General features: G+C 50.3%; 1 protein-coding gene across 3 annotated transcripts in view; it reads left to right on the top strand.

The window, feature by feature from the left end:
* The window catches only part of CADM1 (cell adhesion molecule 1), a 126,323-nt gene extending 112,820 nt beyond the window's left edge, over positions 1-13,503 (top strand). The window contains exons 10-13 of one of the 3 annotated variants that reach the window (XM_084274821.1): positions 3,335-3,388; positions 5,478-5,558; positions 11,904-12,035; positions 13,125-13,503. In XM_084274821.1, the coding sequence (XP_084130947.1) occupies positions 3,335-3,388; positions 5,478-5,558; positions 11,904-12,035; positions 13,125-13,243 (386 nt within the window). In that variant the 3' untranslated portion in view covers positions 13,244-13,503. The remainder of the gene's footprint in view (positions 1-3,334; positions 3,389-5,477; positions 5,559-11,903; positions 12,036-13,124) is intronic. The other 2 variants (XM_084274822.1, XM_084274823.1) reach the window with 2 other exon arrangements.
* The last annotated feature ends 884 nt before the right edge of the window (positions 13,504-14,387 follow it).

Raw genomic sequence — 14,387 nt, forward strand, 5'->3', positions numbered from 1 at the left:
CAAGTGAATTGGGAAAAGAAAAAATTACACCAAAAAAAACCTAACCAAACAAAAAAACACCCCACAAACAAACAAAAAAGAGAGAACCAGAACCCAAACCGAACCAAAAACCCACCCAAAAAAGAGATCGCTAGCAAAGAAAATGAAACTTAAGGCCAGTGTGGAACCAGCACGGTGTTGCAATCGGGGAAAGGATCTTTCAGTAATTTAATTTTTTGGAGTGTATCCTAGAGGACTGGGGGGGAGGGGAAAGGAGTCCTGTATGTGTGTGCATGTCAAAGCGGTAGCGAAGCCCCTGCCATTCCTGTTTCCCTCTGGAACGGAGTTGACGGCAGCAATGCATGAGTGACTTAAAACGCACGAACGTTGTTAACTCTATTGTTGAAAAGATGAGAACTTAACTGTAAATTTTCTGATGCACTTTCTCCTTTCTCTGCACTGTTCATTGCCAGAACTCCAATAACAGCATGGTCATGGCCGGCAGGAAGGCTTGTGCTTCTGCTGCACCGCACTAAGCCGGGTTTAGCAAGCTTAAGCCCTCCTCCCCTCTCCTTTTGCCCTTCCCGGTGACAGCAGGGCCGAGGTTGGGGCTCCCTGCCTATTTGTTGCTGAAATACGGGCAGACCTCAGTGGAGCTGAAGCTGGAAAGCGAGCGCTTTTTCTACCGTGCCCTTTCTTTTCTTCTTGCCTAACCCTCCCCTCCAAAATCGGCGTGCCAGTTTTTAATTTCCCAGCCGCCAAGGAGCTCAGCCCTTCCAGGGCCACTACCCTCCAAGAAACCCTGTGGGTGAGATGCTCAGCTTCATGTTTTGCCCCCCTTCCTGCACAAGCACGGGATGTGTGCGAGCAGCCATGACCTACACGGTCCCCTTTTGCCATGGCCAAAGTGACAGCTCAATTTCACTGCTTTACCCTGAATTTTGACCCAGCCCTGTTGTAAGTGAAGAGCTTGAAGAGCCCCTGAAGGGTTTTTCAAGACCTTGCGCTCGCCACATAGCTGTCTTCAGGCAGCCCCATGTGTACCTGTGCGCACAGTGACAGGGGTGGCTTGAGCTGCTTTTTGGCTCCCTTGCCTGAGGTGGAGACGGGGTGTTGCTGCCTCAGCACCGGCAGAATTTCTGCTCATCCTCCTGAAAAAGGTAGGGTGAAGGGAGAAGGAAAAAAACCCAAACCCCAACAAACAAAATCTCTTCCGAAGCTGGCAAAGCAGGAAGCCTGGAGCAAAGGTTAAAGTAAGGAAAGCAGCCCAGTCGTGAGTGAAGAGTGACAAGAAAATACCTTGCCCGTAATATAGCAGGTAAATTGCTTTATGAGCTGGAAATGCTTCCCCACGGAATTTTTCATGAGGGCCCTAGCAGGGTTTTGCCTGAGAGTACGTACCACTACTGCCTGAAGCCCTTGATGCTCTGTCCCAGAGCGCTCGGTCCCTGAAAAGGAGTTTTTCCTTAACCAAAGCCAAAGGCTTGGCCGGGCCAGAGCAGCAGCTGCCTTGCAGAGCTCACCAAATGCAACAGCATACAAGGGAAAAGCCTCGGTGCTTTTTGCAGTGAGGTTATCAGGCAGCTCTGCTGGTTTTTTTCCATTGGGAAGTGCCCTATGTAAAAGCACAGCTAGCAGCCAACACCTTCCTTGGGTGTCCTTTACAGGTCCCGGTCCTGGGGGCAGTTGCAGAAAACATAGAGCAGGTCTCTGCTTGTGTTAAGGTCTCTGTGCAGCGCCGTTGCCCAGGCATTCGCAGCATTAACCGGCATACCGAACCGGTTAGTCGCAGCGGGACACAGAAGAGAGATTGTCTCTGACTCTGAAGGTGTAGAAATTTGGCAGCCGAGCAAAAAGCTGGCTTCGGTTTCTTTCAGGGGAGATGCGGCAGACTTTGAGTTCCTTCCGATCAGGAGTGAAAAGAAGGGCCTTTAATAGCCGACATGAAAGTTTAATGAGGAAAATCGAGAAGTAATTTGCCGCACGCTCGAAAGTGCCTCACAACAGGTTTTCATACTGCTCGGTGGCATTTCGAAGCGTGCCGGCTGGCAGTAGTTTTTGTTGCATTTTCTTTTGAGAAAGATTTTTGTGCTTCAGAAAAAATGTAGCCTTGCCCTTTTTTTTTATTCTTGAGAAAGCCTGGTTCCTTTTGGGCGAGAGGGAAGACTCCGCAGAAGCAATTTGGGACAGAGAGAAGTCGAACGGGTCCTCTCCCCGGCCTGGGTTTGCACATCCGAGGCTCCAGCCCTAATTATCTGTATGTACTTTATAACAGCCCAAAACAGGGGCTCCCCTGAATCCGGCACACATACACAATTCTCACTAGTAATCTAGATGGTTTCCTGCTTGAGAAGATAATCTTGGCTCTAGCTGCCAGCCGACTCGATGTCTTTGAGACACCATCCCTGAAAAGGAGCTTTGTTTGTAACAAGGGACAGATAGGTGTAGATGTGCATCGCTCGCTGCTTTCCAACCAGGGACAGCCTGTGCTGCAGGCAGCTTGCCTCTTTAATGGAAAGCCAGCATTCCCAGCACTCTTGCCAGCTTTTCCCAGGGACCGGTGTTGGCAGGTGCCTCTTCACGGGGAAGACAGCGTGGTGGGTTTTCTTGGTTTTGAATTTCCAGGATGCCTTTCCTGTAGCAGCCAGGGTAAGTTACCACAAGTTTTCCCGAACAAAATAGGAAATAAGGGCTTTACAGGCAGCATTAGCGAGAGGGTGTCTCGCCTAACTGCTTTATCAGCTTTGGGGATAGATGCTTTTTTTCCATAAACTCACCAAATCTGGGAAATTAATTTTTTTTTAAAAGGCATTTGTCAGATTGCTAATTATTATAAAACTATATTTTTTGGCAGAAGATGCAGCCTGCGGTCTTGCACGTAGAGGTGCCTTGCTGTTTTGAAATGTGATCACTAGTTGCTAAATTGCTGGGCTTGCCAACAGTACCAAACCAAGATTGACTTTTCTGGAAAATTGGAAGAAAAAAATTTGCATTGCTCAATGTGCACAGAACTGAAATCGAACCGGACTAAATTGGGAAATTGCCCCCCCCCTCCCCCCCAGCTCATGATACCTAAAAGATGGAGTTCGGGGGTCTTTGCATGCTGTTATGAATGAGTGGTTTTGATTCCATGTTCCATGTGCCAACAGTGTAGACTGAGGAATGTTTCTGTCTGTAATAAAGGAAATTATTGCAATTCTGTCATACAAGTTCCTCTGCCCCACCTGGCAGAAGGGGGCGAGTGATTGACGCATTTTCCCCCCCTCCCCAAGCAATTCATCCTCCGTCCTTAAGTGTGTTGTTTTCTTGTCACCCAAGAAACGCAGAGAAAAATGAGTTTGTTTTTACTTGTAAGGCTTTACTCAGTTGCCCAATTCGGCAGAGGAGCTGGACTATGGGGATCTCTCAGGTAAGGGCTAGTACATAGGTAAACCGCTGCTCTTCTACGCTAGATACTGGTTCCACTCTGATTTCTGCATCTTGGCCATGTCGCATTGTATAGTCGCTGTGGTTGTAGCCATTCCTCCAACGCACGGTGCTTGGATGTACGCTGGTTTTTTTGTTGGGGTTCCCCCACCCGCCCCCCACCCTGCTTTTTTGCCTTTTTTTTGGTCTTTTTTTCTTTTTTTTACTTTGAGCACCCATCCCTGTGCAGCAGCCTCAAAAACGGGGGTGGGAGGCGTGCAGAGCAGGGAGACCTTCCTTTTCGGGCTGCCTCCCGGATGGCTGCGATTTTTCAACCGCCGAGTCAAGAGATGGGTCGAGTCGAAACTCTTGTGTTTGCAAAGCTCTCGACTCCACCATGTTGGGTGAAGTTGTCCTTAAAAAGAACCACAGCGAGCGAGCAAACAAGCTGCTGCCAACGCTGCATCGTGGCTGCGGGGTGATCTCTGCAGGGTGATGTCTCCTAATACAAGCTCCAGATTGGGGATTAAAAAGGCAGCAGCTGTTTCATCGGCAGGAGGCAAGGCCAGGTAAATGGTTTGCGCCTCTGCATCCATGCTGGACTGACAAGTTATGTTAAATCCACCCTTCTAGTTGGTCCTTGTGCCTTAGCATGGATCCCGACAAGAAGGAGCAGCATCTTCAGTGGATGCAGCTGGGACATTCAAAATGGGGGTCGCATAGTGGTACAAGTGCCACCAAATCCTCCCATCCTCATGTTTTGCCAGTCTTCCCAAGCGTTTTTAGAAATTCACTTGGTTTTTGGGGGGTGTTTTTTGGGTTTGGGCTTTTTTTTCCCCCTCCTGCTTGTCGGAGCATCTCTGCAGACTCTGCCACCCTCCTGCGGGTGGGCTTCCAGGCCGAGTGCCAGCCAGCCGCGTCGCACGGCAAAGCAGGACGGACCCGGCACCTGGGAATATCACTGCCCACAATGGTTATGGTCCAACACTTGGGACCCCTTTAGGAGTTTGAACACAGAACAGACGTGAACACCCAAAAAGCCAAGCCCTGAGTCCTCATCTCATTCCCTACAGTGCTTTCCTCCTGTCGCGTGGGCAGCGTCCCTTCCCGTAAGCCACTATAGGTATGCTTTGGCCAAGAGGTTAGAAATGACTGCTTAATTCCATGTGTGTTCTAACCCCTGAGCGATACTAACGATTATTATTGCAGGCCTGGCCGCATCTCCTAGGTAAGAAGCACCAGGTGTCTGGTGAATATTGCTGTGCGGATGGGAAGGAATCGTTTTGCTCTGCTAAGCTTTATTTTCTTTGTAAATGTGTATTTTATTTTGAAGAAACCCCTCCCCCCACACACACACACGTGCTCACCTTTTGGTGAATTCAGGAGAAGAAGCAATTGCACGACGTAATGTCTCCAAACAGGTGTTGCAGACAGCCCTGCCCACCCTGCAGCACAGCCATGTGCCGCATGGCTGCTGAGAAGCCTTCGGCTGGCACCTCTGCCTGAGCCTGCAGCCCAGCACTTCTGTTTTCCTGAGCTGTTTTTTGCAAAGCCAAACTTTCCCAAAAACTTTGCAGAACACAGCGTGAGGCTGGCTGTGGCTGATAGCGAGCTGATGGGCAAGCACCCTTTGTGCACTGCCGTATGCCTGGTTTGGAGCATCCGTTTTGACTGCAAGTGGCCTGTCCAGTTCTTTTCCCCCTCCAAAAACAGGTCCAAATTTTCCTTGTTGCTCTCTCAGTTGCTGAAGCACATCCAAAGGGTAACTGTGCCAAGTCAATTGTGGCAGTGTCACTAGAGAAGGAGCCCCTGTGCTCTTCTCTCCCATGACCAAAACTCTGCCCTCCATCCTGTAACCCATCAGGAAACATGAAATCAGATCCCGTTTGCAGACAGGGGTCAGCAAAAGTGGGCATTCAGCCGGGTGGTCCAGGTGAGTTCTGGAGCTGAGCTCTCCCTCGGGAACATCGCCCTGCGCTCCGGCAGGGCCGGGACACGGGGACACAGGGCTGCGTGCCTGCCCTGGGTGCATCGTGGGATGCTGGACGCGTTGGTGCCGCTGTGGTGTTTGCTCAGTGTGCTGTTCCTTTCAGGTACTCCTGTCCTGCTAAATGCTTCAACGGAGGCTCTGCCAACTGTCCAATTAAGTAACGCATCCCTTGCCTTCCGCCCAGGTAGCTAGTTTCCAGAGCTGTGTTCGCTTTTCCCGGTGTGTCCGTGGCACTTCCGATCCTTCCCCCTCTTTTTCTCTCTCTCTCTCATTCCTAATGTGCAGAGGGGTCGGCCTTGCACCCCTTGCCCTGCTGCAGTGGCATTTCTTCAGCCCAGTGCAGCCGTACAGGTGGGATTTTGCTGTCGTGTCGGGAGTCACTGGGGCGACCTGTTACACGTGTATGTGTGTGTGTGCACACTCCTGGGTAGGCGTGCGTGGCTGTGCGTTCTGATAGCAGTGAGGTGGTTAGCCTGGCTCAGCAGAGATGTATCCCAGGCCCTCAGGCATGGTGCGGTCTCTGCTGTGTGGGAGGGTGTTGCTACGTCTCTTGGGAAGTGAGGGACCATCAGGGAGGGCCGGTGTAGCCTTCACCACGTCGGGTTTGATTAACTAATCAAAACCTGATTAGCACCTTTGTTCAAGGGGGTTGCTGATGAATCAATTGCTATTGATTGCGAGCGAGGCTCCGTTATCTGGCAGAGAGGAGTCTGAAGAAACAACCGAGAAACATTGAGCACCTGTCATAGCGATTAAATTTATTAAAACAAAGCGCATTATGCTTTATGAAGCGATCTCGAAGCAGGTCACTGAAGGGGAGCTTATTGATTGAAGAAGGATGAACTCCTCGAGTTCTTCTGGCTTGCGTTGGACCACATTCAATTACAATATGACAAACAGGTTAAGACCACTCTTTAGCAGCCCATCAATAAATTAGAGTAGGGGTAGCGCTCCTAATGTCACGCTATGGTAAGGAATGGCGTTCTTGCTCACCCTGTCCTGCATGGGCAGCAATTCCTGGCCTCCCTCGTAGTGGATCAGAGTTTGGTAGAGTTTCTGCAGTTGCCAAGAGCCCCTTCCCCCAGCTACTGGCACACACTGCCAAACCTGACTAGCAGTGCCATTCCAGCCTGTGAAAGCTGGCTTCCACGGAGGAATTAACCACGGGTTCAGTGAGGAAAGGGGAGTGCTGGCCCCAAGTCGCCCGATCCATAGCAAAGAGGAATAGTAGTTGGCTTGATGCTTTTTCTGAAGCATGCAAGTGACTTCAGGCCCTTCACACCTACAGCGTGGTGACGTGTGGCAGCTGAGGTTGTATCAGCACGTTAAGTTTAGAACCAGAAGAGGAAAAGATGGCTAAGTTAGGGATTCTTCTGAGAAATGGATAGAGGTTTTCTCTTCCCTCCCTTGACACAGATGTTATACGAACATCTGGGGAGCACAGGAGCTGTTGACAGAGGTGGTGCCTGTAAATGCATGCCCACAAATTCAACTGTGTTGTCCCGTGTCGACAGCTCCAAGGTAATTTGCACCTGGAAAGAGAGGATGGTTATTTTGTGGGAGTGCAGTGATAAACCCAAGTGCACCCCAAATAACACTGGCACCGTGTTGCCACAAAAATCCCGTTGGGTTTGTGCTGTTGCAGCACAAGTGTGCATAGAGCAAGCTGAGGGTTGTGGAGATGCCCCCAAATCCAAGTGCAGGAAGGAAGGTGAGGAGCCAGGAGAGGAGATGGCAGCATCCCACAGTGGTGACAGCCCCGGATCCAGGCTGCTCTGATGCCGGAGGTGACCGGGAAGGACCCATTGCCTTTGAGCACTGCAGGCTCCTCAGCCTGGCCTTTTGGGCTTAGAACTGAGGTCTGAAAAACTAGCTGGTTGAGGCCTAGCCTGGTCTCTTTCTTAATCTTGAGATGCTGCTGCTTAGGAAGAGAGTAAGAGCTGGAATATACATGGGTGCCTATATCTTTCCTCTTTTTTTTTTAAAGCCTCATTAAACCAGAATTGAGCGGAACCTTTATATTGAGTGGTTGGGAGGAGAAAAGCCTCCGTCTGCTAAACCTTGCTGGAAGCGTTGACCCACATTGTTAGGATGCTGCTATTAAAATCTGCCAGCTTTTCTTCGCGCTCTCGAGGCAGTCCACGGGAAGCTATTTTTAAGTGACTACATCTGCAGAAACGTTGGGAAAACTTTGGATCATTAATCCATTTGCTTTTTGTAAAAGTGGCTCCCCCTGCAAAAAAAAAAACCCCACAACCCAAAACCAACTAAAATGCTTAAAAAAACCCCAAACAAACTATTTAAGGACCTGTGGGTCGCCGATGCAGGGGTTAGTTGACAAAGCTACATGGCAGGGAAGCAGGTAGCCATCTCCTGCAGGTCACTCCTGAGCCTCCTGGTCGGTTCCAGTAGATGAGGTGATGGGTAGGAGCCAGGGACAGTTGCTTTTCTTTTCCATCTGCGTCCTGTGCCACGAATTGCATTTGTTTGTTTAAAGGAAAACTTGGGGCTTCACATGCAAGTGGTATAATCTCTTTGTTGTTGTTGTTGTTGTTGATTACCAGAGCAGTTGTTGGTGAAAACAATCGGCCAGAAGTGATTTAAAGCCCCCAAAGTCTTGCTGGAATGGGGTGCAGAGCTCTCTGCTCCTGTCTGTCCATCCGCCCCTCATACTGATGAGTCCAGCGCTGCGTCACCAAAAATCCTGGCATCCCTCTGGCGTGGGGTGCAGCTGTACTGTTCTTTTGGGGAGGCATCACAGCAGTTTAAAAGATAAATCGATTAATTATTATATTTCCCTCAGTGCCTGCCCACTTGCTGCGAGGGGATTGTACCATTGTTGCTGCAGTTTTCCTTTAAGGTGCTTTGGTGTCTGGCAAAGCACCATCCCACAAAATTAGGTTTAGCTGAGGCGCAAAGTAGCTGCCGAGTAGCAACACAGGCATCTTGCACCTCTCCTTGCTCTCCCTTCCCTCCTCCCTCCTCCCACACACAGGGGGGGGGAAAAAACCCAACCCCAAACCCACAAGCAAACCAGAAACAAAACCGTAAGGGAAAAATTCTGACTGTTCGATTTAAAGGCCAGCATGCTCCGATATATATTAACATCTTAATGGGAAAGCTCTGCGTGTATACATTTACTACTCCCTGACAAGAGGGAATTAAATGTCAGAAGGATTTGTAGCATCTATAATTGAATTGGTGCTGAGAAAAGCAAATCTTAAGGAAGAATAACATATCAGGATTAGCAAATAATGTGGCATTTTGTCAGTTCCTGCCATCTCGTCGGTTCCCTCTTCAGTAATAAAGTTGTGATTTCTTTTTTAATCATAGATATGAAGCAGGAATAGCTTTTGTGAATTGGAGACAGCATTTTAAAGCAGATTCTGGCTTTTAAGGTCAAGTCTCTCTCACTCTAGGCACAAATTTGGGGAATTATTCTTTGCTCCGTAGACCCGATGCTGGGTTGGGGGGGAGGGGGGGGATATTTTGTTGTTTATTTTTTTAATTGCCAGAGAAATAAGGAGAGAAAACGAAGAAGCTGCTTTCATGCTGGTGGCGTGCCAGTTGGTTTGCACAAGAGTTGCTGGAGGATAACGGGTTGGCTGCCGACTTTGCCGTGCTGTGAGGCAGAGCTGGGCAGGCCTGGAGTAGGTATCCTGGACTGTCCAAATGTGGCTGTGACGGTGGAGAGGAGATGTCCAAGGAGGAAATGCCTAGTAAAGGGAACGGTGTCAATGCTGGAGTAGCTTGCATAGGGGAGATCTGTCACAGGAGCACGTGTAGGTGTTGGAGGCATTGCTAAGTATGCTGTGGGGATCGTGGCCCCTGGCCCATTGAGGTCTCTTGGCTTTACTGCCCTGATTAAAAGGAAGAAAAATGAGGCGATGAGGCTTCAGTCGTGAGTTTCCAAAAATCTGTGGTTTTCTGAAAGGCTGCAGGTAGTTTATCTATGGAGAGCGAATTGATGCAACAGCACTGAGCCATGGGGCAGGTTTTATTTTGCTCTAAGCACAGGCATTCCGAAGCCTTTAAACACGGCACATTTATTTTAAGTCGGCCTTTTTGGCCTGCAGAGGCAAGCTTAGGACATCACCACAGGCCCCAGGGGCTGGCAGGCTCTCTCTCCCTCCTGCCGACCAGCCGTGCCACCATCAACAGCTTTGACGAATGCACACGGTGCTTCCCAGGAACCACCATCCCTCCTCTTGAAAATATAAATTACAAATATAAATACTGTACCTGGTAAGTTAAGAGCATGCTGTCAGCTGCCTCACAGACTCACCGTTAGGTGGTTCGCACTTGAATGTCCTCGGCAGATGCTCCATTTGCAGTCAGTGTGGAAGCACGAGGACAAACTGCAGCCAAGAGAAGAATAAACTAAACTCACAGCTGGCACTTTGCAGAGGGCTTTCTTTAACACAAATAGTGCAGGGAAATGGCCCTGCCTGTCCCAGCAGGAGAAATCACACTTAATACGCTGTTCTGGCCGGAACAGTTCACCAGGCTTTATGCTTCGGCTTCAGTAGTCCAGACCCAGCTCTGCAGCCACAGGTCAGTGTGACAGCATGGAAGCTGCTGCTGTCAGTTCAGGCTTCGTCTTTCCAGAACTTTAATTTACAGTGATTAAGAAGAGAAATGCCTCTTGATGCAAAATTCTACTTGAAGCGCATTATAGAGGTGCAGGTCGGAGTGTTTCTTCCCCTTGGCTGTTCCAGATGTCAGCAAGGCATTCATCCTCCCACTCCGGGATGCTTGCCTTAGTGCAGCCAAGCAGAAATGGGCACTGAGTTTCCAAAAAAGAAAAAAAAACCCTGAAAAATAGGGAGCAGAACTGGCCTGAGGCAGCTGCTCCGGTGGACAAGCCAGGTTTGGCTGCTTTATGGCGAGAAGGTCCTCAAAGGCTTTGCAAGCCACGTTGGGAAGGCTGCATAGAGGCGCCTGCCCTTGGAAGTTACTCAAAGGAGGAGCCCTTGAAGGGGGTTTTTTAGTGTTGGGTTTGTTGGGGTTTTTTTTAAAAAATTGTTTTAATTAAAGCGTGCTTTACAGTGCTCTCTGTCACGAGTTATTTACTTGGGTCCCTCGGTCCTTAATCTTGGAGCAGAATTGGAAATATCGATGGAGAGCGTAAATCCCGGGCTGCTGCTCGAAAGCTTTGTGTCGGGTTTCGGCTCAAAAGAGCGCCATTCCCTTTAGCTGTCACGGATCTGTACGCTTGATCGATAAACTTCAAATATTATTAGAGGTGGAGGCTTCAGAGCTTTGCTCTGTTCTTTGGAGGGAGACGGAGAGAAATCTTTCTTAAAAATTGACTTGCGTTCACACTCTCGGTCTTCCTGGTGAAACGCATTTCTCTTAGGTGTCTGGGCAGCTGCATGCGGGACAGATTTATAGGCCATGTGCTTCTTGTAGTGAAAGATTTAAATGGTAAATCCTTCACGTATGACTTCACAAATCATGTAAAGTTAAAAGATTTTTACCGTTTCTGTTGCTGCTGTGCTTAAATTGTAAGGTATGGCCAGTAAATCATTTTAATGGAGGTGTCGCGCTTGACTCAATAAAAAAAAATAATAAAAAAAAAAAAAAGAGAGAGAGAGACAATGGTTTAGCTTCCATTCCAAAATGTTAATGTATTAATCAAGGGGAGAATAATTGTTTTTTACTGCGCGATAAATCTGGGTTGCCATTAGGATGGCAGCGAGGGTTGATGTAGCCGCGTTCTTAAATTAAAATTGTTTACACTGCTATACATTCATTTTACATGGCCATAGCTCATCCTGGGTTCGTTTTTGGAGCTGTTCCTCCGCTGAGGAAGTTGTTCCTCTCCCTTGTGACAGCGTGCTCAGGGTAAAAGAAAACTAATTGCACGGTGAGGAGCCATGGAAGGGAGCAGGAGCAGATGGGGCACCACGTGGTTAATGCTTTTGAAGGGGCTTTTCTAGAGTGGGCTTGGAGTTTTGCGTCTCCAGACGCCGTGAGCTGCCTGCAGCAACAATGTCTGGCTATGTCAGGGGAGAGGATGGCGGTGCGTGCGCTTACCATGCTGGGTGGGTTGGCTGTCGGCTGAGTAGGGTTTCTTTTGGGGGCTGAAGTCGCAGTTCGTTTGCAACAGGGCACTTGCCGATGGCCGAGCTAACAGAGATCGATATTCACTGGCTGTATTCCCTGTGCCCGCCCCCCGGGGAGGTTGAAGTTTGGGGAGCGTTGCAGGGAAATTCCCCCCCCCAGATGCCGTCCCGCCGCCAAGTCCGCCTCTCCTCTCCCTCTCCCAGCTATCTGCCACGTGCGTAGTCGTAGTGATGCTGCTTCTAGCGGAAAGCGCCTCTTGCAAATCAAGCCGCCAGATCAGTTCGGCTCCGGAGCCAGTTCCTCTGCCCGAACTCATCTGCCGAGATAGCTCCACGCTTGACCCCTTTTCCTTCTGAGAGCACAAGGGTGGCTTTTCCAGTCCTGAGAGCAGCCGCAGCCAGACCCTTCAGACCGCACCGTACTAAGTCCCGAATTCTTATTCCTCTTCTGATCTCAACAGATTCTCGTGCAGGTGAAGAAGGGGCGATACGGAGCGTGGACCATGCGGTGGTTGGCGGCGTCGTGGCCGTGGTCGTGTTCGCCATGCTTTGCCTGCTCATCATTTTAGGGCGATACTTTGCCAGACATAAAGGTAAGAGGAAGAGCAAAAAGCTGGGGAAGTGAGAGGGCTCGGCACATCTTCCCCCATGGGCGGGACACTCTTCTGTCTGATGCAAGGGACCCTCAGCTCGCTCTGGAGGAGTAGGGCAGCTGGAGCAGTCTGCCAGTGATGCTCCATGCCCCTGGGTGTAGGGCAGGAGGATGGTGATTCTCCTCTGACACAGACCTTGCCCAGCACTCGTGCGTACCATGCCGGTGTCTGTATCAGTGGGGACTGCATCCCTCCCGAGGCCCCGTAGCTGCAGGATGCCCAAAAAGCCAGGTATATTCTGTCTTGTGCTCTGAAGTTACCGTGCCAGGCATCACTTACCACATGTAACAGTGCACAGAGCTGCGCCAGCTCAGCTTGTCCCCAAAGCTTGCAGCCAGCACCTCGGCATGCAGCTTAAAACCAGAATTTGGAGTTGACCTGAGCTGAGGCATGTGTGCTGGCTCATCCCAGCCATTTTGGTGCCTGTTAAAACTTCCAGAGTGAGCCCAAACCTGCAGACAGAACCACAGCTGTTCCCCTGTACGTGTGTGTGTGTGCAAAAGGGTTTCACATTCATGGGCCTGGGTTCATGCGTGCAGAAGGAGCTGACTGAGCATGAGGTGCTGGCGACAAGCCCGGCTGGGATGCGGCGATAACAGGGAGAGGAGAAAAGGGGAAAAAAATCCCCAAACCTAAAGGACATTTGAGCAAGAGAAAGCATAGATGAAAGCTTCATCTCCTTTATGTAAAGCATACAAAAGGCAATTTTACTGGTAATTGTGGGCTTCTGGGAGGGGGAAATCACTGTGATCCAATTTCTCTTCTCCTCTCGGAGCAGGGATGGTGATGCCCTGCATGTGGTCGCAGCACTGGGTGTCCCTGGCACCGGGCAGCATCAGCCTCTGCTTTGCTCGTTGCCAGTGTTACATTTTCCCACCCCAGCCTGGCATTTTCATGCTTTTTACCTACTGGGTTTTGTGGGGGTTTTTTTCTTCTTCCCTTTTCTGCTCACGGCTTCATCGCTCGCTGCCCCATGGCACCTTGGCGAGGCACCCCAGGGAGTCACACAACCTCCCACTTCCCTTTCAGGTACATACTTCACTCACGAAGCCAAAGGAGCAGATGATGCAGCCGACGCAGACACAGCCATCATCAATGCAGAAGGAGGACAGAACAACTCCGAAGAAAAGAAAGAGTACTTCATCTAGAGCAGCCTTGGTTCCCTTGAGGTGTCCAACCGTGGACGGTTACTACTGGCCCTATTTAAACGCTTAGAGAGACAGTGATATTGGAAGTTGCAACCAGCTTGTGTCTTTTTTTTTAATTAATTTTTCTCTTTTTTTTTTCTTTTTTTTTCTTTTTTTTTTAAAGAAAAAGAAAAGCAACTGGGTGGAGAGCCGTGAGGCTGGGAGGGTCCGGGATTTGCTGTGTAAAAAAATAATTCCTCGTGAAGTACACTCTGCTGTTCGACACCTCAGCTCATTTGGGTTTCCTTTCTTTTTTTTTTTTTTTTTTTTTTTTAGGCCAAGTCCAGCTTGGATTTAGTTTAGTGAAGTCATTTGCAGAAGATTCTGTGCCTTGTTTAATTTCTGTTCGTTGGGGTCGGGGGGAGGCTGGGAGGAAGAGGGGCTTCTGTGCGGTCATTCCCTTCGGGTTCCTGTGGCTCTTGGTTTCCCACCCCCCCTCCTCCTCCTCCTCCTCCTCCTCCTCCTCCTCCTCCTCCTGTGCTTCTGGCGATGCCCGCTGGGCTGCCTCGGGGTAGGTGGGGGTCTCCGAAGGCGTTTTCCCTTTACTCTTCACTGTTTTCCATTCGGAACCCCCCCGAGCTCATCGGAGGAGAGCCAGCACCTTTCCTGTTTTGGAGGTTGCAGTTGGGTTTGCCCATCTCCCACTCCCTCGGTTGTCGTTAAGGCTCGGATGATCGAGCGACGGGAACCCCTCGGCGGCTGCCGCCTTTCAGGTGCTTTTGCTTTTTTCCCAGTGATGGCGGCTAGGACGCGGGACGGGGCATTATCCTCCCCCACCCCTCCAGGGAAGGGGGATGCCGAGCCTGCCTTTCACACCGTGCCTGGGGACTGCTCCCAGCTGGGCTCGGGGTTGGAGGGGGGGCTTCTGCCTCGCAAACCGCCCCGTCCTGCTATCCTGCCTGCATCGACCTCTCCCTGGTTCAGCAGAGAAGGCAAAGCGGCTTTCCCAGGCTTCGGACCCTGCTCTCCCTTCCTTCTGCAGCCGTGGGGCATGGCGGGTACGCCTCCCACTCCCCCCCCACACACACATCCCCCCCACCCTACCCCATGGTGCGCCAAAGCCGGGACCTGCGGAGCAGCCGGCCGAGCCGAACGGCCTTTTTCT

Source organism: Gallinula chloropus (assembly GCF_964237585.1).
Source record: "Gallinula chloropus genome assembly, chromosome: 24".
In the NCBI taxonomy this organism is placed as follows: Eukaryota; Metazoa; Chordata; class Aves; order Gruiformes; family Rallidae; genus Gallinula; species Gallinula chloropus.